General features: G+C 42.3%; 1 protein-coding gene across 2 annotated transcripts; it reads left to right on the top strand.

Annotated features, from left to right (window-relative positions):
- Positions 1 to 495: 495 nt before the first annotated feature.
- Positions 496 to 26510, top strand: LOC101162193 (procollagen galactosyltransferase 1). 2 transcript variants are annotated; one of them, XM_023965819.2, is made up of 12 exons: positions 496 to 1014; positions 8026 to 8136; positions 8228 to 8345; positions 9934 to 10068; positions 11826 to 12030; positions 12112 to 12231; positions 14069 to 14145; positions 14228 to 14334; positions 19122 to 19254; positions 21019 to 21146; positions 25272 to 25478; positions 25563 to 26510. In XM_023965819.2, exons 1-12 carry the CDS (start codon positions 797 to 799, stop codon positions 25831 to 25833), a joined length of 1830 nt encoding a protein of 609 aa, XP_023821587.1. In that variant the 5' UTR covers positions 496 to 796; the 3' UTR covers positions 25834 to 26510. The 2 variants fall into 2 exon arrangements, with proteins under 2 accessions (XP_023821587.1, XP_078805699.1); XM_078949573.1 differs by lacking the exons at positions 8026 to 8136; positions 8228 to 8345 and having other exon boundaries at positions 714 to 1014.
- Positions 26511 to 27756: the final 1246 nt, after the last annotated feature.

Here is a 27756-nt window from a genome sequence, read left to right on the forward strand (position 1 = left end):
GCCCTAAAACTCCATCGTGATTTCTGTGAGTCAGGTAGTTTTTTTTTTTTTTACAAAAAGCTGAAAGTGTATATTTGAATAAACCCCTTTGGTGTCAGGAACTGGTGGAGGAGGACCCAATATGCAGGAGACCAGGCTTGGTGACAGGAACTAAAACATTTAATAAACGAACTGAAACAGACAAAACTATGGGGAGAACCAAATCAGTGACACAACAGAGCAGATGACCTGATGGATGAACTTTAGAAACCAAGACACTTTTAGGGCTGATGGTAATGAACTGAACTGCAGACAGACAGCTGTGGATCATGAACCCAACACCAAACCAAACCACTGCATCCTCACATTTGGTAATTAGGCTCAACTTTGTTCATCTTACTTTTATTTGTAATATATAAGTAGGATGGGGGGGGGGGGGGGGGGGGGGGACGACGGACACCGGGAGTTTTCTGACAGAATGTTGCTGTTCGGACGGTCGCCGTTAACGCCGTGTCCCCGTTTCTCCGGTAAACTAGCAGTTCACGTTTACCGCCTCTGTGCCAAAACGAGGCGCAGAACTGACCGGATGTTGACGCAGATCTAGAAAACTAGGAGTCAAAAAACGCGCGTTTCTCTGCAGAACTGAATGTTCCGTGGGGGGGGCAGACTTCCCCTTTAAGTCCGCCGACCTGCACCCCCCCCCCTCTCCGCGTCTCCTCCCCGTCGGCAGAACCTAGCAGTCGGTTCAGCTCGTCGGTCGGCGGCCCCGTCCTCCGTCTGTCTGTCCGCGGTGCAGCTGCAGCTTTCTGCCCCTGCCATGCTCCGGGTCGGCCCGCTGCTCCCCGCCCTGCTGTTCCTTCTGCTTCCGGCCCGGAGCCGGGGCTATTTCCCGGAGGAGCGCTGGAGCCCCGAGTCCCCTCTGCTCGCTCCGCGGGTCGTCGTGGCGCTCATATGCCGCAACGCGGAGCACTGTCTGCCGCTGGTGCTGGGAGCCATCGAGCGTCTCAACTACCCGAAGGACCGCGTGGCGCTGTGGTACGTTACACGTTACACCGTTACAGTGACAAACCTCACAACATCAACAAAGGGTCCACATAGTGCTGTGTTACTGACAATGTCACACAGACACACTGTTATATGTTACACTGTTACACAGCAACACATTATCACAATATCAAGGGACCACATGTTGCTGTGTAAGTTACACTGTTACATTACACCAACACATCTTCACAACTTCAAAGGACAGGATAGACTGTAGTACACTGTAAAACTTTACACTGTTACAATATTACACCAACACACTGTTACAACGTTACACCAACACTGTTACACCGACACATCTTCACAATATTAAAGGACCACATAGGCTGTAGTACATTACACTGTTACGCTGTCACACTGACACAACAATTTACGTCACACCCTCACAGCGATACACTAACACATTGTCATGACACTCCAACACTCAGTCACACCTTCACAGCATCACACCGAAACAACACAATGTCTTAACGCAATGTAATAATGAAACATTGTCACAACAATACAAACACTGCGATGACACATCGTCACACTTTCACGTCACACAATACACCATCACACCAACACACTGTTGCACCGACGCAACTACACGCCAACACACTGTCACGTCTTCACAGCATCACATCGAAACGCCACACTGTCACACAACACACAGTCTCATGGTCACGCCTTTAGAATGTCACGCGATACACGTCACATGAACACACTACACACTGTCACTGTTACCACAGACTGTTACACTGACACACCACAACACTGTCACACACCACACCAAACAATATCGGTACATTCTAACTTACGGCAAAACACTTGAAAAGACATTTCCAGAGGACACTGAAAGTTAGTGAAGTTAGTCTAGAAGTTTCATGAATGATTGTAATCCAGTCAGTTCTGGCTCCCTTCACACCGGGGCTCCGCCTGGACCAATGTGCTCGGAAAAGGAGGCGCGGCTCTGGCCCCCCCCCATCCCCCATGAACAGTTCCATTCAGTCACAGATGCCCCCCCCCCGTTTTCTTCCCCCTTTCTTTCCTTCATCTTCATGTCCTTTAAAGGCCAACATTAACACACTTTTTAAAATGATCTTCTTTCATTATAAAACTTTAGAATTCCTTATTAAATATTATTGATGTAAAATATCATTAATGTGACAGGTTTTACTGGAAAACATCTGAATAATAACTAGCTGCCTGTAAATGGATGATTTTGTCTGTGTTCTAATAAAACCAACACATTGTTGTGTTTAACCATTGACTGTATGTGAGAACTGGACTGACTGAGTGTGACGTCAACTCAGTCACCCTTCTTTTGCGACACAGACGCCACCACTTTGGAGCCAGACGTCATCGGTGCGAGAGGTGCAAGACACGTTTACATTAAAGTTACAGCAACAATAAATCCCAGTACAAAGGAACAAAAACTGAAACACAATACGACAGCAGACAGAGTCCTGAAACACAAAAGCAAATGCGGGTGCAAATAACCAAATACTGAAACACAACAACGAGAGCGAAGACTCAGGTTCCAACGGTAAGAGACGTAATATAAAACCAATCGTGTCTGATCTGTTTTACTTTTGTGGACATTATGAATATAAGAAACGTTTTTTGATTTGATTTTGATTTGAAATGGATTATTTCAAGCAGGGGCTGCACGGTGCACAGTGGTTGGCGCTCTTGCCTCACAGCAAGAAGGCCCCTGGTTCAAGTCCTACCAGAACACCAAGGGGGGGCCTTTCTGTGTGGAGTTTGCGTGTTCTCCCCGTGCATGTATGGGTTGTGTCCGGCTTCCTCCCACCATCCAAAAACATGCTTGATAGGTTCATTGGTTAATCTGAATTGGCCATGAATGGATGTGTGATATGTGGCCCTGGCGACCTGTCCAGGGTGTCCCCTGGCTTGGCCCACAAGTGGCTGGGATAGGCTCCAGCAGCCCCGTGACCCCGAAAGGGACAAAACGGAAGAAAATGAATGAATGAATAAATAAATATTTCAAGCAATCAAAGCAAGAATAATGCACAAAACAATACGGTCATCATCTATACATTCATTCAAAGACGCATCAAACTTATGATAATCAGACATTAAATTAAATATTGCTTAAAGGGAGTGGAAGGAAGTGAACGTATATAATCCCACGCTGTTCTACTGTAACCATTTTATTTCATAATTTATCATTATCCAGTTCATAACTTTTATCAGACATCAATGCCTTACCAACATAGTTTCAGGTCATTAAGAATGCTTAGGTATCAATAAATCACACGACAAAGATGAATTAGTTAATAATTATGTAAAATAGAAATTACTCTATTTTGTATAATAACATACAGATCAGTTATCTAAAATATATTCAGATTAGTTTCATTAGAAAATTATGATTATGATTAAAAATAACATTATATCAGAAAATAGACCTAACAAATCATGACTTTTTTGGAGCAAGTGAAGGGATATCATTAAAGATCAATCACTTTAACCATCTTTAATAATTAATTAAGCAATTTTATTATTATTATTATAAAGTAATGATGTGAAATAAAAAAGGGTCCACATTCTGTCGATGTTCCAACGTTGTTTTTCCATCTTCTGCTGATTGACAGCCGTTCTTCTGGGTTTAACAGAGTTTATTGTTCTCTTCCATGTTATGTCTGCAGACTTAGATTAAGGTCATTTTCCTTCTGCAGCTGATATCAGCGGCGCTGAAAGTTGAGGTCAAGTTATCTGCAGGTCAGAACTCTGCTGAAAATTAGGGTCACTTCAGACTTTTGGACATAGAGCGGATCCCAGGCGCCTTATTTCTTGAAATGATATTTGTCTGCATTTGTTAGCTCAGACGTCTGTGATCAAACACTACTACAAAAAAATGACAACATTCATTCATTCATTTTCTTCCGTTTTGTCCCTTGGGGGGTCACGGGGCTGCGTTCTTTCCGTTAAGCAACCGGCCGGCAAAACACAACCGGAGAAGATGGAGAAAAAATGAAGGAAAGCGAGCAGCTGTTGTGTGTCTGGATTTGTCATTTGCACTCAGATTTGCTTTTGTGTTTCAGGACTTTGTCATTTGTTCTGGGATTTGTTGTTGTAACTTAAATGTAAATGTGTGTTGCACTTCTCGGCCACCGTACATCCGCCAGCAGTAATTGGTCCAAGTCGGTAACATATAAAAACGCGGGTTGCTGTCCTTTTTAGCAGCTGCACAGCGGCTAACAGGCTAATGCACTTAGCATCAGCTAAAATGCTGTTGGCAAAGCGGGCCAAAGTTCTGCAGAACCTCCCAGCAAAAGATTCTAGTTAAGCGACCAGATGGATCAGAGTGATGTGTACAACGCTCTGAAAAAAGGCGAACGTCGTGGCGATGAGCGTTACTAGTTTACTTCCGTGTGGGAAAGCGTGGCTGCAGCGGTGCAGATATGGCAGCAAAGCCATTAATTAATTAATTAATTATTTAATGCGTCTCCTTCATCCTGTCGTGCTGCTGCATCATCATCATCAAAGTTTATCGTTTCTGGAAAGAATTTGTGTTTTTTTCCCCCCCCCTATCTTTCAAACACCGTTCAGGCTCCTGTTTCACGCTCCGTTTAAAAATATTGGAGAAGCTACAGTTAGCAAGTTTGAAAATAAAAAGCGCTTTATTCCCTCAATCATACTTTAGAACCTTATTGGTTAAGGCACATTCATTTTTTTTATTATACTGAAATATATTTTTTTGTGGAAATCAGACAATGCTGACTGTTCCCTTTGTATATTTTAAGTTACCAAAATAAAAGCACTATGAGTTTGTCTGGGTAAAAACAACTTATAAGTGAGATCCAGTTGCAGTGCTTAGCATTGTGATCATTAAATAAACAGAATTTGACCATTTTATTACAATGTAAAAAGTCATATTTAAAAAGAGAAAGAAAATGTGTTCTGGTAGAATATCGGGAAATGTATCAAAGTGCCAGACTCTTGCCAATACACACCCCTATCGTGGACAGCCTTCCCAGAAGAGTTGAAGCTGTAGAAGGTGGACCGACATCATACTGAACTCTAGGGCTTCAGTTCATATGTGAGTCCAGGCAGGTGAGCCAATACTTTTGGTAATATAGTGCAGCTCTGCAGTCAAGGCTGTTCACCCAGTCCCTTTGGATGATTTAACCCTTGTGCTATCCTAGGCAGGTTAACATTGGGAGGTGGGTCATCTAGACCAGTGTTTTTCAACCTTTTCTGAGCCACGGCACACTTTAACCTTAAAAAAAATCCCGCGGCACACCAGCATCCAAAAATTTAAAAAAAAGGAGAAACTCATAGTCTGTATTGATCTACAGTCCCTCCACAATCTCACATGCATTTTTGAGATAATTGTTACAGAAAAAGCTGGAAACTGCAGCTGTTTTTTTCTAAAAGATGCAATAAAAGTTAAGTTAGAAGATTTAAAAACAGTTTGTGTGTTCGTTAGTTTCAAGACGTTTAACAACAGATCTCCTTTTGCGCTGTCACTCTCACAACCCAATGCATCATGGGAAATGTAGTGCATAAAACGGCCGAAGATCGGTTTTCGGAGCTTCATTGTTTTGTTCACTTGTTCCACGGTCTGATACCGGATTCTGTGGAAAGCTACACCGCTAAAGACGAGCTTTAGCTGGTATTTCTGTTAGAACTGAGCGACTTTACGAGCTAAATCGGGACAAGGAAGTGAAGACTTTAAGCACTTCTGATTGGTCAGACCGATGACATGTGATTAACCCCCCCAACACGGGACTTTTCCAAAATACAGCCGAAGGTGCAGCTGAATCGCGGTACGTCATTCTTGTCAAAATGTCTTTAATAAAATAAAATAAACGCAAAGAAAAGGTATTTTACGATCTTTTATATTCCTAACTCCTCAGTGTTTTATCAGGGCCTGTTTGGATGAACAGAGAGCAAAAATCCTGGAGATGGGAAATGTTGTTAAATCAGTTAATGAGGGCAATTTCCCACGGCACACTTGACCATCTCCCACGGCACACTAGTGTGCCGCGGCACACTGGTTGAAAAACACTGATCTAGACCCACTAGACAGTGCTCTGAACCTTTTTTCTTCAATGATTTGTGATCTTCACTGGTGTCCATGGATTACATGAAATCTTTCCACCTTTATCACCTTTGTCATGGTAGGGAGAACACGTCAATGGAAGGGGGGAGGGGGGGGGTTAACCGAAGATAACACAAGGGTTAATTACTCATTCAAAAGCGTCTCGGCTATTCCTAAGTGTTCAGGAAGCTTGTTGTTGACCCAGTGTTGGGTCAACTCTCAGCACAAAGTTGGAACAGACAGATTAGGGACTAACAGTACCAACAACAGCTCCCTGTGACATGGCAGGATCCGCATTTCAGTCATATTTCTTCATTGTTCCTCTTGTTCATTTTGCATCACTGCTCAGCTGTTTGATTTGCTGCAAAAACACAGACGGAGGATGAAGGTTGAGAACAGGGACAGGAATGCCTCCTCCTCCTCCTCTGGCCTCTGAAATGTCATTCCCTCCATATTCTTTGTTTGGGTGTCAGGCATGGTTATAGTCTTGAGCAAAGCAAATGTATCACATCCTCTTTAAACTGGTGTGTTGGTCATAACTACAATGTTGAATGCTTGTAAATGTGGTCTTTACTACACCACTTCAAAGATACTCTTTCTGCAAAGCCTTCCACGGTATTCTCGTGTAGAGGAGGTTTGGATTTGGACAAAGTAGTTCTAAAATGTGACTTTGCTCAGGTGTTCTGATTTAAACTACAGCCTGAACATTGGCCTGGTTAATGTCCTAGTTTGGACCAAGCTTCCGTGGCTTTAACTTTAACTTTAACGTTTAGGCTGAAGTGTTTAAATGAACTCTGGTTGATGGCAAAAAGGGCTTTAGTTAAAAAAACAAACGAGGGTTCTTTCTTTCTCGGGGTCCTTTCTTTGGTTTCAGTTTTAGGATTCAAGCAATCTATTGAACTCCTCTGAAAATCTTAGTATTTCATGGTTTCATTGTGTCATGTATTACATGCAAAAGAGCTGACATGTTTATTTATGATTAAGAATAGTCATTGAATTATTTACTAGTTTATGTGGATGTGTCTGTACTTTCCAATCACTTTTGTTCTATGTTTTATATATCTTTATAGATATAAATTTCTGCTGTTTGTCTTGTTAGTTTAATGCTATAAATCCTTCAATCCATTGTTTTCCTGTTTCTCTCTTTATTCTAGTATCTTCCACCATTTTTTGTCTCTTAACTCCTTCTACAATGTTTCAGATATTTCAACCATCCAACTATTCAAATGTTCAGCTCTTTCAGCTTTTTCCAGCTGTGACTTTTGGTCCTTCAAATCCTTGAACTTTTCCAGATATTCCAGGATTATATGGATTATATGTCCTGTCCACTGTACCTGTTGGGGGTGTCATGGCATAACACCTGAGCTGTGGTGCCCAACTTTGCCAGTCTGACTCTTGGTTCTGGCATTTTTCAACAACATATCTTTTTTGTTATTGTGCTTTTATCACCTTATTTATGGTCAACTTTGATCATTTCTTTCTATATATTTTGCCAATTATGACCCTTTAAGTTTCATTTTCATTCACTTATATAGCAGCAACCCTGCAGTTTCTTGTCGCTGTCCTCAGAGATGGTGAAGAACTGACTTTGCTGGACTCTGGCAGGGGGATCTGGGATGATTGCAGAACGTGGGATTCTCTGAAGCTGGGATGTCACTGGACAGTCCATGTTGCATGTCAGTTGATCGAAACAGCTTTGTGTTAAAGCAACTTATAAAGCAACCTCTAAACAACCTTCTGTTCCAAAACAATCCACCATAGACTTTGCAACAGCAGGGCCTTCTTTTTCCATTCATTGGTGATCAAAGTTAATACAAGGAATGCAAACTTCAGTCCTTCTGGCCAAGAGTTGGACACGGCTAGCAGCTGAGTCCTGGGGGGGGGGGGGGGGGGGGGGGGGTTGGGAGGATGGTCTTTGACTTTTTTTCCTCTTCTGTCTTTATCCACAGGGTGGCGACAGATCACAACTCTGACAACACAACAGCCATTCTAAGAGACTGGCTCATCCACGTTCAGAAGTACTACCACTATGTGGAATGGAGACCCCAGGAGGAACCCAGGTGTTGTGTCTGACCATGTGGAGTAGGCTGCTCGGTCTGTGCTTCTTCTACCAACTGCATTTGTTCTTTGGTCTGTTTATGCACGGATCAGTCGCTTTACGGATGAGGTGGGGCCAAAGCACTGGAATAATCTTCGTTATGAACATGTGATGAAGCTCCGTCAGGCCGCACTGAACACCGCCCGTGAAATATGGGCAGACTACATCCTGGTATGTGTCGTTGTGTTCAACAGTTTAAGTCTTCCCACGGTAACAGCGAGCTAATATTTGACCGAGACTGAAGGAAAATTTGAAAGAAACTCAGCAGTTTAGGGACAGTTTTTGATTTGATTTGATTTGACATGGTTTATTTCAAGCAATCAAATAAGAATAATACACCAAAAAACATTAAAATCATCAGTTATACATTCATACAATGACGTATCAAACTTAGGATAAGCAGACATAAAATTAAAGGAAGGAAGGAAGTGAATTTATATAATCCCACCTCGTTATACCGTAACCATTTTATGACATGATTTATAATTATCCGGTTCATAATTTTTATCAGACAGAATTAAGAATCCTTAGGTAATTACTTAATTATTATATTTAAAAAAATAGAAATAACTATTTTAGAAATCAACATGGTAAATGCTTAGAATAAATGCGGCTGCACGGTGGTGCAGTAGTTAGCGCTCTTGCCGCGCAGCAAGAATGCCCCCGGTTCAAGTCCTGGTTGGGGGACCTGAAAACAGAACATCAATGGAGGGCCTTTCTGTGTGGAGTTAGCATGTTCTCCCCGTGCATGCGTGGGTTCTCTCCGGGATCTCCGGCTTCCTCCCACCGTCCAAAAACATGCCTCATAGGTTAATTGGCAACTCTACATTGTCCATAGGTGTGCGTGTGAATGGGTGTGTGATTGAGGACACTGTACCCTGCGACAGACTGGCGACCTGTACAGGATGTCCCTTGCCTTCACCCACAAGTGGCCAGGATAGGCTCCAGCAGCCCCGTGACCCCGAAAGGGACAAAATCGAATAGAAAATGAATGAACATGGTAAATGCAGATCAGTTATCCAAAATATATGCAGATTATGTTCATTATAAAAATCATATACATTATTAAAAATAATACTATATCAGTTAAATAGACATAGCAAAAATTGATCAAAAGTATCAAAAGTTAGAAATATGTGCGAATTATGTTTCATTAGGAAAAATCATGAATCCATTTTTGGAGCAAGTGAAGTAATATAAATTTGTGATTTGTGGCGCAGTAAACGATCAAATGACAACTGAAAAAGTGGATTTATTAATTTTTCTTATTTTAACAGACTTCCAACCTTTACTTTTACACCAACTAGGGGGATACATATGTTGACATACCTTATTCCACAGTTTCCTGTCCGATGGGATCAACCCTCCACGTACCCCGTTAATTTATGAGAACGACCACCTCGTCAGGCCAACATAATAGCTAACACCTGTAGCGTTGTGGGCTTGTTTGCGTTACTTCTGTGAGGAACTACAAAGTCTCACAATGACAACGTCACAGCAGCAACGCGGCGCACGCCACATACACGGCGGTACACGGACACAACTGATCCTCTGAATTAGCGGTTGATCACTCTACAGCTGCTGCCCCACACGTGTAACCGACACAACCGAACGGCAGTAGAAGAAATACTTTATTCTAATCAAGAAAGCGAAATTCTGTGATGGTTCTGTCTGGTCATTGAGTGACAGTGGATGATATTTCTTAGAGTCTAGCGGGTTTAAGTGATGGTCAATATTTGGCGTTTTCCATCATCTCCAGATGACCGACTGTGACAACCTACTCACCAATCCTGATGTGTTATGGAAGCTAATGAGCGAGAACAAGACCATCGTGGCTCCCATGCTGGAGTCCAGAGCGGCATATTCCAACTTCTGGTGTGGGATGACTTCACAGGTACGACAGGATCTTCCAGTTTGCTCGTCATTTATGGATCAAGGACACCTCTATCTTCACAACAGATGCCAAAAGCAGACTTTTTCTTGGTCATGAGGACATTTAATCTCTGCAGGAAGTCACCTTAGAAAACAGGAAGTGCCGTCATATGAAATGGATCTTTAGTTTTTCAGTGTACTCTTTATTCTTTGATCAGGTTTCTGATGGGAAATTAATCTGTAATTCAAAAAAACTTTCTTTTGTCCGTGATGAGAAATAAAAACTGTTAATCTAAGGATATAGTCAGCTTTATCATCTATAGATTTTTATAAATGCTTTTTTTAGCTTGTAGAGTCTGAATATTTCTTACAGCTGTTTCGACTCACTGACATGGTTTATTTGGGAAATACGTTATAATTTGTTTAAAGAAACATGTTCTTCTCTGGCGTAGAACTATAATTCAAATTTGACTCTTAAGGCTTTAGTCACATGGTCTCATAGGGGGGTTCTGAAGGTTTTTGGGATGTCCAGTGTCTTAAGGTGAGCTCAGGTGTGTCTGCAGTTCTCTTGTGGCTCGTACGGACAGGTTAAGGCAGTGTTCCCCAACCTTTTTAACGCCACGGACCGGTATGACGTCAGACAATGATTTCGCGAACTGGTCTTTAAGATATGGCGGATGTTTATTGTGGCAACGCTATAACAGAAAACAGAGACGAGACACGACAAGCTTTGAGCTTTTATTTTGACACGCATGACACTGTACATCGCACAGGTGTCATCATCCCCTCCCCTTCCCACACTCATGCTGCAAAAAGGAAGTAGTGTCTATTAAATGTAGCTTTCTTTTTTTTGGGGGGTGGAAGGCTCCTCTTCTGTCTCCTGGCTGGGCATTTTTTCCCTGGCAAAGAAAGAAACTTTCCAAATACTTTGTTTTATACTCATTTCAGCTCCTGGGTTTTATTTTAGCGGTAACCTTTCACGTGGCCGAGACAAGCGGCTTGGCCTGCGTCAAGAGTAACATAGATACTCCAGATTTATTCTTTTTGTGGGGCCCGGTACCAAATGACCCACGGGCCGGTACCGGGGGGGTTGGGGACTGGTGGCTTAAGGAACTTCATGAAAATGGAACGTACATTGTTGTGCATATAGTAAATGTATCATGAAGTATTTGTAAGGAAAATGGTAGATACACGTATGACGTACAGGTGAGGATGTCGCCTTACGCCACACTGTAGTCCAGCGGTGCCCAGTTCCAGGCCTGGGGGGCCGTTGTCCTACATGTTTTTGACCCAACCTGCCATTGAAGCTCCCTGTTGGATAAGAAACCTGATCCAGGCAATGAGCAGCAGACAAGGCAGGGTTTCCGGAAAACAAGCTGGAGAACCGCCCTCGAGGCCGGAATTTGGGGTGAATACTCGATTCTGATTGGCTGCTGGGTGTGAGTTAAAAAGTGATATACCACAGAATAACTGCACGCCTACAAAAGAAGTTCCGGTCCATAAAATGATTTTTTTCTGAAATGTTCGGTATCACTGCGCTGGCTTCGGAAGCGGAGGACGGTTGCACTTCGCGGAAGCAACCATCCTTTTCGCCTGCAGTACACACCTGTAAGGACAGCTGGGACTACGGCTTTAAGAGTCATTTAAACTAAGAAACTTGAAATTGTTGGGACAATATTTCAGAAGTTGTCTCTGACTACAAGTTGTTAACCTTGAATGTGTTAGAACTGTATTTTAAAGGAGATTGAACAGAACTACAACATGTTTGTGCTGACTCAGGGTTACTACAAGCGTACTCCAGCCTACATGCCCATCCGCAGGCAGGAGCGTAGAGGCTGTTTTGCCGTACCAATGGTTCACTCCACCTACCTGGTAGACCTCCGAAAAGAAGCCTCCCGTAATCTAGCTTTCTACCCGCCACACGAGGAGTACAACTGGGCCTTGGATGATGTCATCGTCTTTGCTTACTCTGCTCGCATGGCCGGTGAGGAGAACATAATAAGCTCTTGATGCCAAGAGCTTCTCATCTGTTTAGATGTGCAGCTGACCCATCTCGTCTCTGCAGATGTGCAGATGTACGTATGCAACAAGGAAACCTATGGGTATTTGCCGGTACCAATGCGGGCCCACGCCAGCCTGCAGGATGAGGCAGAGAGCTTTTTACATACTCACCTGGAAGTCATGGGTAAGTACATAAGGAAATAAAGGCTTTTCTCTGGATGGAAGAGCAGATTGTGTATTTTGACATTTCTCACATTGACATGCCCTGATGGGCAGGTGGCAGATTTCTGTCAAGACTCGTCAGATTAGTTGCTATAGGATTTTATGCACACAAACCACAGTGTGGCTTTTGGTACTTTGAACAGTTTCACACATTCTGAAGTAAACCCTGGATGCCATAAGTATCTGGAATTCTTTCTACCACAAATAGTGTATCTGCACATGTCTGCTAACCTACAAACAAAATCTGTATTTTGCCAAAGTAAAAACAAAGGAAGAACTCAGCATCTGCATTCTAATTTAGGGATTAAAATGTTAAAAGACTAGTACATCACCAGCCACCTGCTAGTACCGGGTTGGACCCCCTTTTGCCTTCAGACGTGCCTTAACCCTGATTGACGCTTTCTGACATGGTGCCTTATCCTGCTGGAAGAAGCATCAGGAGATGGTCCACTGTGGTCAGAAAGGGATGGACATGGTCAGCATCAATACTCGGGTAGGCTGTGGTGTTGGAACCATGCTCAGGTGGTACTAAGAAAATATCCCCACACTATGACACCACCACCACCAGCCTGAACCGTTGATACAAGGCAGGATGGATCCATACTTTCATGTTGTTGAGGCCAAATTCTAACCCTACCATCTGAATGTGGCAGCAGAAATGGAGACTCATCAGACCAGACAACGTTTTTCCATCTTCTATGGTCCAGTTTTGGTCAGTCTGTGTGAATTGTAGCCTCAGTTTCCTGTTCTTAGCTGACAGCAGTGCCACCCGGTGTGGTCTTCTGCTGCTGTAGTCCATCTGCCTCCAGGTTGGACGGGTTGTTCTTTCAGAGATGCTCTTCTGCACACCTCGGTTGGATCCAGTGGTTCTTTGAGTTCCTGTTGTCTTTCTATCAGCTGGAACCAGTATGACCTCTGACCCCTGGCATCAAGACATTTCCATCCACAGAACTGCTGCTCTCTGGATATTTTCTCCTTTTAGGACCATTTTTCTGTAAACCCTAGAGATGGTAGTGGGTGAAAATCCCAGTCGATCAGCAGTTTCTGCTGTTTAAACCGAAATAACAATTTGTTGTCCTTATTTTACTTTTATCACACAAAATTAAGGATATAATGTACGTAGATGTCCAAAAAAAAAAAAAAAAACAACAAATCACGTCACACGTTAATATTTCATCTATTAAGTACTCCATGATTTCCAGTGAGTTTCTAAAGTGAACAGAAAACACATTAAGTTTACATGATTTAAAAAAAAACAACACAATAATTTAATGTCACAGTTTCCATTAAATTATAATTCTGTGAATAAACACAAACCAGCTGACGCCATAAGTACTTCAGAAACACGGATGTGACCAACAGCAGAAACATTTAGATTTCTGCCACGGCTCTAGCGCTCTTCATCATCTATCAAAGGAGACATCGGCGTCTTCTTCAGGCCGTGGAGTGGCGAGCTCCTTACACGTGGGAGGGGCTACGGATGAAGCCGTTTTGGGAAATGGTGGTTTTCCAGAGGAGCCGTGGATCCAACAATTCCTCATGACACACTCAGCTTCTGATGATCTGTGTGACGCTGTGGGACCACTGGTGGCGCCCGCCGTGCAGCGCCCAAGGCCGCCAGTTCCTACCAAGAAGGGCATCGCCATCTGGTTGTTGGTCACATGACTCATTTAATCAAACAAAGTGTTTCCATTGCAGTTTTGGGGAAATATGTCAATACACCTCAAAAAGCACCTCCTCCAAGCAAAGTTTATGGATGTCTGGAGTCGGTTTATAACATGAACTCTTTTTCTTACCAGTGAAAGATCCACCTTTAGAGCCTTCCAGCTTCCTGTCCGTCTCCCCGAAGCAGCCTAACAAGATGGGCTTTGATGAGGTAAACCCTCACTGACTCTGCTTCCAAGAAGACTCCATGATCTGGGACGAGTCCGTGTCAGCTTTTTTGTCCGTGTGCCCAGGTTTTCATGATCAATCTGGTGCGGAGGGCTGACCGTCGGGAGCGAATGCTCCGGAGCCTGTACGAGCAGGAGATCAGCTGTAAGGTTGTTGCTGCAGTGGACGGCAAGTATGTTCCTTCTCCTCTGCTGCCTGCTCTGATGTGCAGTCAGGGATGAGCTCTGTTACCAAGGGGGTTGAGGGAGTACCCAGGTGTAGAGAGGAGGAGGCAGGAGGTTCCAGGAGACTCAAACTAACCAAAATTCACCGCTGAGCGGGCTAGAAACACTGGAAAACTTGAAACACTAGAAAGACACGGAAACAGGGAACATCAGAACTACGGAAGGGAAGGACAGGACTTAAATACATACAGACAAACAAGACGCAGGTGGAAACAATGAGGGCAGATGGAGACCAAAAGTAAAACTCAAATACAACACAAAACAGGAAACCCTACAAAATAAAACAGGAAGTGAACTCAAAACATGACTGAAGCAAAAAGAGAACCAGAACACAAAAGCAAAGAAACTAAAACCGTAACAAGCTTGGCTTTGAATATGTTCTCATTTTTACTCATTTAGAAGTCAAATGACATTAACTGTTAGTTTCTCAAAGGGTGTTCCCTCGCTATATCATGGTTCACCTTTCAGTCTGTGTTTTTGTTTAACAGCGCACTGTGTTGTGTCTAGCCAATCAATCTCCGTGTCATGTCTCTTCTCCAGAATGTGTTCAGACAGTCACATAAGTCTCAGGATCAGATCCTTATTTTCATTCTCTAATCCTGAACTGGAAAGTTTTAAAAAAAAAAGAGAAATGTTGGAAAATGTTCATGTCTGTTTCAGGAAGGTGGAGAAAGTGTGTAGTGAGGAGTTTTATGGGATTAAAACGTAGAATTCTTGGGGTTTGAAGAATAAGTGATTTCTATTCCTAAAATTCTAACCAGATCCATCTGTCTGAAGCAAGTTCCTCATCAAATTGAATCCAATCAACCGATACCATAAAAATCAGTTCAAAATGAAAAAATTAATTGTTTTGATCTTTGAAAATCCATTTGTTTATCAAAGTCATGTGACCATCCAGTGTCTAGAATGTTGTAAGAATGTTCCCTTTGGATTCTCTGGATGTGGAAAAACAACAGTGGTGAACTTTAGGAAACTAACATGTGAATGGATTTGACATTCATTCTAGTTTACTTGTTGGTTTGGACACAGATTTCATTTAAGTTGATGATCTGGAAGAAATCCAAGAATCTGGAAAACTGTTCAGTAGCAGGAATTTCTGTCTGAGTCTCACTGCTGGAAGTTTGGATGAAGATGATCTGGATCCACTTTAGAACAGAGGATCTGGATCCACTTTAGGACAGAGGATCTGGATCCACTTTAGTACAGATGATCTGGATCCACTTTAGGGCAGAGGATCTGGATCCACTTTCGGGCAGAGGATCTGGATCCACTTTTGGGCAGAGTATCTGGATCCACTTTAGGTCAGAGGATCTGGATCCACTTTAGGGTAGATGATCTGGATCCACTTTAGGGCAGAGGATCTGGATCCACTTTTGGGCAGAGGATCTGGATCCACTTTAGGGCAGAGTATCTGGGTCCACTTTAGGTCAGAGGATCTGGATCCACTTTAGGTCAGAGGATCTGGATCCACTTTAGGAAAGATGATCTGGATCCACTTTAGGTCAGAGGATCTGGATCCACTTTAGGTCAGAGGATTTGGATCCACTTTAGGGCAGATGATCAGATCCAATCGGATTGATCAGAATGAACAAGAATCAACTACGAATCGCATCGTTAACCACAAAAGATGATTTGAATCGAATTGTTTGAATGAATCGTTACAGTCCTAGTCATTCTACGTCGGGGATTTCAAGGATTCAAGGAGTTTTTATTGCCATTGTCAGTGAACAAAGCTGTTTCACAGACTAGGAATTTGCTGTGGTGCTAATGTGCCACATAAAACAGAATAAAAAATAAACAACAGTAAACAAAAAAATAACGCAATAGTCAGAACAATAACTAGAAGTACAATAGAGCAAACAGAGGATTAAGAAGGTGCAGGTAATAGACTGGTTACAGGACATATAAGTGAAAGTTTCCGGTTCCGGGTTACGGGCAGGGCGCGTGGCGTGCCTCTCTGCGAATACAACTATCTTTGAATTACTTAAAAGGTTGATTTTCCCCAAAAAAGAGAGCTGACCATGCCCCCGAAGAAACCCCAGGAATACGAAGACCTCAAAAAGACTTTTGAAAATTTTTCAAGAAACGCTGAAAAGTTTTATGGAACAAGTGTCGGCTAAGCTAACGCCACTTTGGGAAATGATGGAAGAGTTCCGAAGATTTCGGGCTCAAAACGAGCAGCGAGAAAACCGGGTCGAGATTCTGGAGAAAAGACTGGACGATGTGGAACAGCAAGTAAGGATGAATAATGTCATTCTCACTGGAGTACCAATCAAGCCTCAAGCGAAACTGAATGCAGGAGCAAGCACTGCTAATGCTAGCGCTAGCGTAGCTAGCAGTGCTAATACGGAGATCGGTACAGAGTCTTTGATACAGCAAATACATTCATTTCTCACATCTAAAGGGATTTCCCTGGATCTCAATACCATCGAGACCTGCCACCTGCTCCCCAGGAGAAAGGAGACGGATAAACCAGCGATCCTCATCAGGTTTGTGAATCTCAAACACAAGCTAGCTCTGATGAATCAACGCAAAAATCTCAGAGGATCTGCTGTTTATCTGAACGACCATCTGACCAGAAGGAATGCTGAAATCTCAAAACATGCACGGCTTCTCAGGAAGCGTAAGCAGATTGAGAACACTTGGGTTAAAGGCTGCAGGATTTACGTCAAACCGCTCGGTCCAGAGGACCGGGCCAAGGTTTTGGTTGTGAACACCATGAAGGACTTTGAAAAGTGTTTGATCACGGTCGTCTGAAACAACGTGGAGTAATAAACCAAAGAGCCAAATAATTTCAAGAAATATGACACCTGGATTCCTCACTTTCTCTGTATGTCTGACGTCACCTGAATAACAGCAGAGTTCTGACCTGCAGACAACTTGACCTCAACTTTCACCGTCGCTGATATCAGCTGAAGAAGGATATGGACCTGAATCTGATGTCTGCAGTCATAACATTGAAGAGAAATATTAACTCTGTTTAAACCCAGAAGTACGGCTGTTATCAGTAAAAGAAGAAATGCCAACCTTGGACAATCGACAGTTATGGACCCTTTTTACTTTTCCCCTACAGCATTACTTTATTATAAAAAAATAATAATAATAAAAATACAAAAAAAATATTTAAAAAAGTAAAACAAATGATTAATCACTTATTGAAAATTGTTAAATTGATTGACTTTTAATGATATTACTTCACTTTCTCCAAAAATTGATAAATTGATTCAAAAATCTTTCCTAATGTAGCATAATTTTGGACGTTTTTAACTTTTGATACTTGATGAAATTTTGCTATGAAAATTCCTGATACAATGTTGTCTGCTTTACTGATATAGTATTGTGTTTTATTCATATGAATGGCTTTTATAAGTAACATAATCTGCATATATTTCAGATGACTGATCTGCATTTGCCATGTTGATTTCTAAAATAGTTATTTTTGACGTAATACTTAAGAAATTCATCTTTGTCATGCGCTTTATCGATATCTTATGATTTTTAATTCTTTCTGATAAAAACTGGGAACCGGATATTGATAAATCATGTAATAAAATGGTTACAGTATAACGGGGTGGAATTATATAAGTTCGCTTCCTTCCACTCCCTTTCAAGCAATATTTATTAATATGTATAATTATCCTAAGTTTGATTAGTTACTGTATGAATGTATAACTGATGATTATATTGCTGTTGTGTATTATTTGTACTTAATTGCTTGAAATAAACCATTTCAAATCAAAAAAAAAAAGTTTAAGGGGGGAGGAGCTAAAAAGTGTTCATGAGTCTGACTGGAAAGGAAAGGAAAGAAAGTGTTCTGATGTCGTGAGGTTCACTTTGGGTTATTTATTTGTCGGACACAACCCCCCAGAGGAACAAGGAAACTCGGAATCTTTGAGTATTTCTTTATTCTAATCATTGTAAATCAGGAGCAGATGAAAAAAGCCCGTTGGAAAAAGCTGAAGGTGTGACTAACAAACTACAAAGCTTCCTGCTCTGCTCCATTCTGATGCTTCCACCTGCAGACCAACAGATCCATGAACGTCTCTGTTTTCCTGGTCGGAGCTGGAATCTGGGTCAGAACTGGACGGATGGATGGACCTGATACTGCTGCCGTTTTTGTTGCACCGCTAATGTTAGCTTGAGGGTGTGAGGGACTGTAAGCTAGTGGGAGAGTATAAACCAGGGATCCCGAACCTTTTTTAGGATGAGAGCGGGGGCCTGAGTAGTACAAAGGGCTACACAGGACCCGTTTACGGCAAATTTTGAGAAAAGTGTTTAACAGAAGCTCCTCCCACACGTGGCGAGAGCTGCAGGTTGTGGACAAACCTCTAGCAGCAACTTTGATGCTTGTTAAGACAAAGACGGTTCTCGGGAATTGGACACGCAGATTTGACAGTCCATTTAAACGATGCACGCAAAGATGGATGACAGGAAGTAGGGAGGGCTTACTCCAGGCCGACCGTCCCGCCCACAACTCTTGAGGTGAATTTCTGATGAACTCCTGCCGCTCTGCAGAAACTTTGTCCTAGAAAACAACACAGGTTTTTAGATTTTGACTGAAAACGGCTTCATTATCATGAAAAGACCACTGGGGACGCTTTGGAAACAGAGCAGTAGTGGGATTTGAAACGTTAAACTTTTTGTGTGTTTTTCCAGGTTTAACCAGCTCTTCACTTCCTGTTTGTCGTTGTATGGGTCCATTTCTGACTCCTCCTTCTATATTTTGTCATTTCAGAGCTCTGAACATCTCTGACATGGAGTCACTGGGAATTAGAATGCTGCCAGGATACAAAGACCCGTATCATGGCCGGCCGCTCACCAAGGGGGAACTGGGTTGTTTCTTGTCTCATTACAACATTTGGAAGGAGGTAAAGAAAGAAAGTGATGAAGTCTAGAATAGAACAGATGACTTTTCCGTAAAACCGTACGACTTTGTCAGGGTTCTGAAATGAACTCATCAAATATGTTTGAACTACGTGTAACAATTCATTTTAACGATTTCCTTTCATATCATTTATTGTGGTTGACGATATGATTCATACTCGATATTGATTCATTTCGATTGGATCCCATCCTCTGTCCTAAAGTGGATCCAGATCCTCTGTCCTAAAGTGGATCCAGATCCTCTGTCCTAAAGTGGATCCAGATCCTCTGTCCTAAAGTGGATCCAGATCATCTTCATCCAAACTTCCAGCAGTGAGACTCAGACAGAAATTCCTGCTACTGAACAGTTTTCCAGATTCTTGGATTTCTTCCAGATCATCAAGTTAATGAAATCTGTGTCCAAACCAACAAGTAAACTAGAATGAATGTCAAATCCATTCACATGTTAGTTTCCTAAAGTTCACCACTGTTGTTTTTCCACATCCAGAGAATCCAAAGGGAACATTCTTAGAACATTCTAGACACTGGATGGTCACATGACTTTGATAATAAACTTTGTATCTGGGGCTGTGATGTTTTTTGCCCACCATGAATTTTGGCCGATTGTTTATTAATAAAAATGTCAGTGAAGCCCGAAGCTTCAGCCCAGCTGACATTCCTGCTGCTTAAACATGGGGGGTCCACGCGTTAAAAGTCCGCTAGACACACGTGCAACGGTCACGGAAAGACACACATCTGCACATTTGGCATTTTGCAAAAACCACACACAATTATGTAAGATTTACGTAATAATTATATATAAACTACATAAAACATCCAAGTAATTCTCATCCGACCAAAAATTCAAAACCGAATTCAAGTGATGACCCGTCGGCCGAAACCTGCGACGGACATCAAGAAACACGTATGAATGATCAGGCATGGATCACAGAAGACCAAAATGTCATACGTGGAAAATGCGGTAAATGTACGTAGCGGCTGTGGGACACGACTTTGAGGCGTTTAAAAGACATAGTTTTAACCTATTTCCATAACTCATTTAATCAAAGTATTTCTTTTTATGTTGGGCTTATTGAGTATTTTATGGGTTTCATGGTTTCTCATTTTCATGCTTTTACCTTTTCCATCTTTTAACGTATGCAGTGCCTCCTTCGTTTTCTATTTTTGTGTCTGTTGTTGCTTTTATCTCATGACTTTGTATTGTTGTAAGTCACGTGTGTCTTCTTTGTTCAACAGCATGTGATGACACAGATCAGCCTTGCTGCCGATGTTTTATACTTGACCTTTACTGATTTAAACGTCTCCGTTTCCACACAGTGATGCCGTGATAATTGTTTGCTCGGCGTCAGGCGTGGGCTGTCCGCTGTGGTGGCGCTCGGTGATGATGTCATACCAACACAGTCCCGTTGAACAACTTTACGTATATAAAAACTCAAATAAAGCCACTGCGCATCGATCCAAAGGTTTCCTAATGTCGTCATAATCGATTGATTTCACTCTAAAAGGATTTTATGAAGATATTGGTCGATTTCGTTACCATATTGATTGGATCGTAGGAATAGAAATTGATGAAGCAGATGAATGGTTATCTGATCATCCTGATTCCTGTTTGGAAATGCTGAACTTGTGCAGTAATTGGTCCGTCTGTCACATTAAATATGTATCTTGTATCCTCCAGCTTTTCTAGCCACATGTGACGTAATATAACTTTTCAAGCGACTGGTTGTGACTGAGATGTTTGATTTCAGATCGTAGAACGCGGTCTGGAGACCTCCTTGGTGCTGGAGGACGATCTCCGCTTTGAGGTGTTTTTCAAACGGCGTCTTCAGGCTCTGCTGCAGGAAGTGACGACACACCGCTTGGACTGGGACCTGATGTGAGTCGCTTCATCACGAGGCCAAATGATCCTCAAGCAGATCTTTACCCAGCAATCATCTCTTTAGTCGTACATGAGGTAAAAGGCGGACTCTTTTAAAGGGATTGTGGGAGCTTTGTGTCTACATCTATTTCATTATTTATGATGAGATATTTTGGCCCAAATCAAAAAGAAGCTTTGAAACAGAATCAAGGTCCATTTGCCACAATAAACACACAAAAAAAAAAACTTAAGGATTAAAATAAAACATTCATCCAAGTATAAAACAACGTAATTATTAATGAGTTTTCTCTTTTTCTTTTCAGTAAAAAGACAAAATCATTTTAATATATATATTTACATGTGTGGCAATGCTGCAAAATTATAAAAACCATGACATTAAAGTATAAAAACAATAAAATAACCAAGTATCATAAACTAAACTAAAAAAGACTAAAACTACCGCTGACTGAATTCATGTTATTTCAGAATAAAGGCTGATGTTATTCCCACATATTTACATATATTTACATGCAGCAGAACTCAATGTTTCTTCTTCTACAGACGTTTCCGGTATTTTAGAGAGTTCTGCTCGTGTCACAATGTTTTATTCTGACAGAAAGTGTGCCGAATGGAAACGTTTGTTAGAATCTGATCAGGTTTTTTTGATCCGATCAAAGATATTCTGCACATAGAAACGTGGCTACAGATGTTATTATACGTCCAGTCTAATAATTTGATGAAGGAAGAAGTTTGGCTGTTTTGTTTTTAGCTTTTGTTCCAATGTGGGCGTATGCCACTGAATCATTTTATTAATAATAATAATAATAATCCATTTTATTTAAAGCGCCTTTCAAGAAACCCAAGGACACTTTACAAAACAGAGGTTAAAAATAGACATTAAAAGCACAATAAAAATAGTAGAAAAAATAAAAAGTGAATCAGGATGGGAAGGCAGAAATGAACAGATAGGTTTTGAGTTTAGACCTGAAAGTAGGCAGAGAGTCTATGTTACGGAGGTCAGGAGGGAGGGAATTCCAGAGTTTGGGAGCAGAGCAGCTGAAGGCTCTGCTTCCCATTGTGACGAGTCGGGCGGGAGGGACAGAGAGCTGAACAGAGGAGGAGGATCGAAGATAACGAGAGGGGGTTTTGAGATGAAGGAGGTCGGAGAGATAAGGAGGAGCCAGGTTATGGAGGGCCTTAAAGGTGAACAGGAGGAGTTTGAATTGGATCCTGGAGGTTATGGGGAGCCAGTGCAGCTGGTGAAGAATTGGAGTGATGTGACTGAAGGAGGGGGTTCTGGAGATGATGCGGGCAGCTGAGTTCTGGACCAGTTGAAGCTTATTGAGGGTTTTTTGTGGGAGACCAAAGAGGAGAGAATTACAATAATCTAAACGGGAAGTGACCAGACTGTGAACCAGGATAGAAGCAGAGGGGACAGTGAGGGAGGGGCGTAGACGATTAATGTTGCGTAGATGGAAATGGGCTGACCGAGTAATGTTATTGATGTGGGACTGAAAAGATAAGGTGCTATCTAGGATGACACCCAGACTCTTTACCTGAGGGGAGGGGGAGACAGAGGATGAATCAATGGAAAGAGTTAGACTTGTGGCTTTGGATATGGTGGATTTGGAACCTACTAGAAGTAGCTCAGTTTTATCGCTATTGAGTTTGAGAAGGTTTAAGGTGAACCAGTTTTTTATTTCAGATAGACAGGAGTGGAGAGAGGAGGGTGGAAGAGAGGAGTCAGGTTTACTGGATACATAGAGCTGGGTGTCATCCGCAAAACAGTGAAAATTAACATTAAATTTACGGAAGATATTGCCAAGGGGAAGAAGATAAGTAATGAAAAGAAGAGGACCAAGGACAGAACCTTGGGGGACACCAGAAGAGACAGAGGAAGGCTGAGATTTAAATGATTTAAGATGAATGAATTGGGTGCGGTCAGCGAGGTAGGATTGAAACCAACGGAGGGGGATGGACGTGATACCAAGGGAGGAGAGCCTTTGGAGGAGGATGGAATGTGAAATGGTATCAAAGGCTGCACTCAGGTCAAGGAGGATGAGGATGGTGAGGAGGCCAGAATCAGCTGCAATTCATTTCTATGAATATAGATATACTCATTTCTATTATTATAGAAATGTGAATATCTGCAGGCTCAAATTCAGACATATGAGAGTTCAAGAAGTACAATAAAATAAGATGGAAAAACATTTAATGGAATTTGAGTAAAATGACATTTAGTTAGATAAATATGTAAATTTGAGTTGTAAAAAAATATTGAGTTGGATAGACATAAGAAATGAGGTTGAATAAATTTAACTCAATTACTTGTTACCAATTGAATTAATTCATTTAAGTTTTATAAGTTATATAAATATATATGCGTTACAATGAAAATAAGATCATAAACTTGTGCGTTTACTTTGTTGTTTTTCTCCTAGCAGAAACTCTTTCTTTTGATGATGATGCAGCCGTATTACTTTTTTGATGGACGTATAATCTTCATACGGCGTCATTAAAATCTCCGTCTCACTGAGGTATAGCGCTCTTTTTTTTCCACGCGTTTCCATGGTGACTCTGGAAATCGGCGATCCATTGAGAATGTCTTTATGTACCGTGCGTTAACCCAGGGTTACCAAGTGGAGCGTAATTACGCCAACTCATATCCGGTCTTTTGGAACCGAAATACCCAGAGTGAGAAAGTTCAGGCGGATTTCAGCCAGAGTTCAGGCTTAAAGTCAGGGTAGTTTAAACATGACTTCTGGTGGAATCCCCCCCCCCCCCCCCCCCCCGGCCTTTTGTTCTATGGCGTCCAGCACCAAAGGACCGGGACCTGAAGTTCTGGCCTGTCTTTTCCTTGGTTTGTTCTTAAAATGACCACACAAAGGTCCGATCGCGTCACACGGTGGATTTCCACGAAGTCTGTTTGTTACTGATAATAAACGCATGTTGTTCAATTAACATGCAAAACTATTTTTGATCAAATATTAATACTTTCATAGTTTTTTAAGTTTCTATAGTTTTTCACTAAAAGCAGACTACCTATTTGATATGCAGTGCATGCGTTGTCATGGTAACAGAGGAGGGTACCGGCATGTCTGTTCTACTGTCATGCTGTTCTGATAGAAGATGGAATAACAAATGTCACCATGATATTAATAAGACGGCAGAAGTCAGAGCTGCCGGCCGTCGCTCTTCCTTCCCCGATTATTACGTTGTGACCTGTGACGCTTTTATAGCTTCATTTCTCCGCGCAGGGACAACAACTTCTGTTTTAGCGATTCAGAAAACGGCTCTCAAATGTTCCTTAGCAGCTGGCGAGGAAGCCGACGGGCCGGCGTGCTCTTCATCCCCGCTCCCCTCCTCCCCCACAGAACAAAGCCTCATCCAAGCGTCTTGAGCTGAGTTTTTGTGATGAACCGGACGAGTCACGTGACTCAAAGACGTGCTTGAATCCGTGAAAACGCGAATATTGAAACGCAGATAAGCGTGACAGCAGTGAACCTTCATACGGTAACCGCCATGCAGCACGCCTCCACCAGACCAAAGTAAAAAGTGTTGAATCTGACAAATAATAACACTGGATTGGATTTATCTACCCTTTTCCAGACGCTCATAGCTCTTACCAAGTGTCCGTTATTCATTCACTCCTCAATTATGCTTGGTGATGATAATTACTGATGTGCCTCGTTTCTCTCCAAACAAGGAGAGAAACGAGTAGTTTCAGTAGTTTCCATCAGACGGACAGAGGCGGGGCTGGGGTTGAGCCTACAGCCCTCTGACCATCACACTGACATTCATTTGTCTATATAGGGATCGAACCGCCGACCCTTCATTCGATCATTGGACGACCTGCTCAACCGCCTGATCAGCAAAATCTAAAGTTTGAATCGGTGAACCATTCCATCATTCCTGCCTCCAGCTGCTTTGCTCCGCCCTCATAATTCCTGGCCAATGACTGAAGGGCTCTCTAGTCAGGTGGTTTTGTTTAAAGCTTTGGTTTGAAACAGGAAAGTCCATCTCAATGCAGACTGGACTTAATGTTAAGGGGACTACATCCAGATCAACAGATCTTTGCGGTCTGAGTCAAGGGCTTACATTTCTGTGGTCAATGACGGCGCCGTCTCTCACGCTGTCTTTCAGCTACATCGGTCGGAAGCGGATGCAGGTGGACCGCCCAGAGAAGTCCGTTCCAAACATTCACAACCTGGTGGAGGCAGATTATTCCTACTGGACTCTGGCCTACATTCTGTCCAAACGAGGAGCGCAGAAGCTCCTGGGGGCGGAGCCTCTGAGCAAGATGCTTCCCGTTGACGAGTTCCTTCCCGTGATGTACAACAAGCATCCGGTGTAAGCGCGCCACACTTCTGTCTGTGGGTTTCTCCTGTTGGCATCTTCATCTGACTTCTGCCTCTCTTCCTGTGAAATCCGCAGCTCGGAGTACATGGAGCGTTTTGAGAGGCGGGACCTGCACGCCTTTTCCGCCGAGCCGCTTCTAGTGTACCCCACCCATTACACCGGCGATCCCGGCTACGTGAGTGACACGGAAACCTCGGTCGTCTGGGACGACGAGACGCTGAAAACAGACTGGGACCGGGCCAAGTCGAGGAAAACGCACGAGCAAGGGGAGCTGAGCTTCGAGGCACAGAATTCCGATGTGCTGCAGTCGGAACTGGAGAACTGGAGCGCACGGGATGAGCTGTGACCAAAAAAAAAAAGAACCCCAAGGATTCCAGAACCGAGGGGCGGAAATTCAGGGATCCAGAGATGATGGAGTTACAACAAAACTGTGACAGAAGGTCAAAGCAGGAACAGCAGAGATGATCGACGCCAAACAGACTTTTGCTCCAACACACTAACTCCAACTGTGGGATGTTTTTTGTTTTGTTTTTTTGGGTGGGGGTGGGGGTGGGGGGGTTAGATGCAGTCAGCTCCTGAAGATCCAAACAGCTGTGGTTTTTATTTTTCCATGACTTGATTCACTCGTTACTTTTGTAATTGGCTTTTGTGACCACAGTTTTCAACGGAGGAAGAAGTCTGTGCTCAAAGCCATAAGCCATAAGAATATCAGTGGATATTCTTATTTTAGAAAGAATATTCTACAGGATGAAAATAGAAACTGTTGGCGAGATTCAAACTGTAACAGTTTGAATCTGTTAGGGTGTTTTTTCTGTCTACTTTTCTCCTTTTGTTCTTCAGCGTTTCTTCTCTCAAAATTCATTTTGTTCCTGTCATCTTCACCACTCAGTTTTATATTTTCATAATAAATTTTTCAATTTATGACATCGGATTTAAAAAAAATGTATTTTTGTTGAAAAACGTTTCAGTGTGCTGTTTCTTTATTTTTAAATAAAATAGTAACCTTCAGATTCACCTTCTAAACCACATTTCCTCATCGATTTGCAACTTTTTTCATAAAGTTCTACTCTGATCATCTATTTTTAAATCCTTCACAGCTGCCTTTTCATGATGATGACGTCGTTTCTGCAGAGCAGCAGGAGTTCATTAGAAAGTCAATCTGAATTGTGGGCGGGGCCGTTGTAGACATAAAGTAACCCCACCACCATTTCCCATCATCCCTTGGTTTACAGTCTCTCCCACTAGCTTACAGCCCCTCACACCCCCAACCTAACGTTAGCGGTGCAACAAAAACGGCAGCAGCATCAGATCCATCCATCCGTCCAGTTCTGATCCAGATTCCAGCTCAGACCAGGAAAACAAAGACGTTCATGGATCTGTTGGTCTGCAGGTGGATGATCAGAAAGGGGCGGAGCTTGGAGCTTGTGGCGCTATTGCATCACCTACGTCAGCGCTACATCAGGAATAAAGAAGTATTCAGAAATACGGTTTGAATCTTGTAGATCCTCCATTTTCATCAGAGTCTTTATACAGCAGATCTTGTGCTTTAAAGTGAATAATTGTTTGTTTGTATCCCATGTTCATAAAAAGCCAAAGGCAGTAATATAATAATAATAAACTTTATTACAGACTCAAGGTCCACTTGCCACAAAATACACAAAACATATAAAAGACTTAAGGATAAAAATAAAACACTCAAACAAGTATAAGAACAGTAAAATAACCAGGTATCATGAACTTAATAAAAAGACTAAAACTGCTAACTTGAACAAAAAAAAGAAAACGTATAAGTTTAAAAAAGACGACCGTACCAAAACCTCCAAATAGAGGATTCTTCCAGTAGAAACACAACAAACTGATTATTTACTTCCTGGGTGTTTTGTGGTAGTCTCTACCTACAGAGTCTTGTTCATGTCTGTGGTTTGAACCGACGCTGCTGTTGCTCTCAGTACCAGATTGATTTTTCCAAACACATCAATCCTCTACATCCTAACAAAGAACTCTGTCTCTAACACATCAGATTGTTGCCGCTATGATTAGAGAAGCTGAAGGAGTTTTTGGGATACCTGGGAGTTTTATTAGAGTGGGGTCCAGATGACCCCACTCTAATATTGACGTGTTCTCCCTACCATGACAAAGGTGGATAAAGGTGGAAAGATTTCATGTAATCCATGGACACCAGTGAAGATCACAAATCATTGAAGAAAAAAGGTTCAGAGCCCTGTCTAGTGGGTCTAGATGACCCCACTCTCAACGTTGAGGCACGTTA

Source organism: Oryzias latipes, chromosome 1, assembly GCF_053564925.1.
Source record: "Oryzias latipes strain Hd-rR chromosome 1, Olatipes_Hd-rR_3.1".
NCBI classification, from domain to species: domain Eukaryota; kingdom Metazoa; phylum Chordata; class Actinopteri; order Beloniformes; family Adrianichthyidae; genus Oryzias; species Oryzias latipes.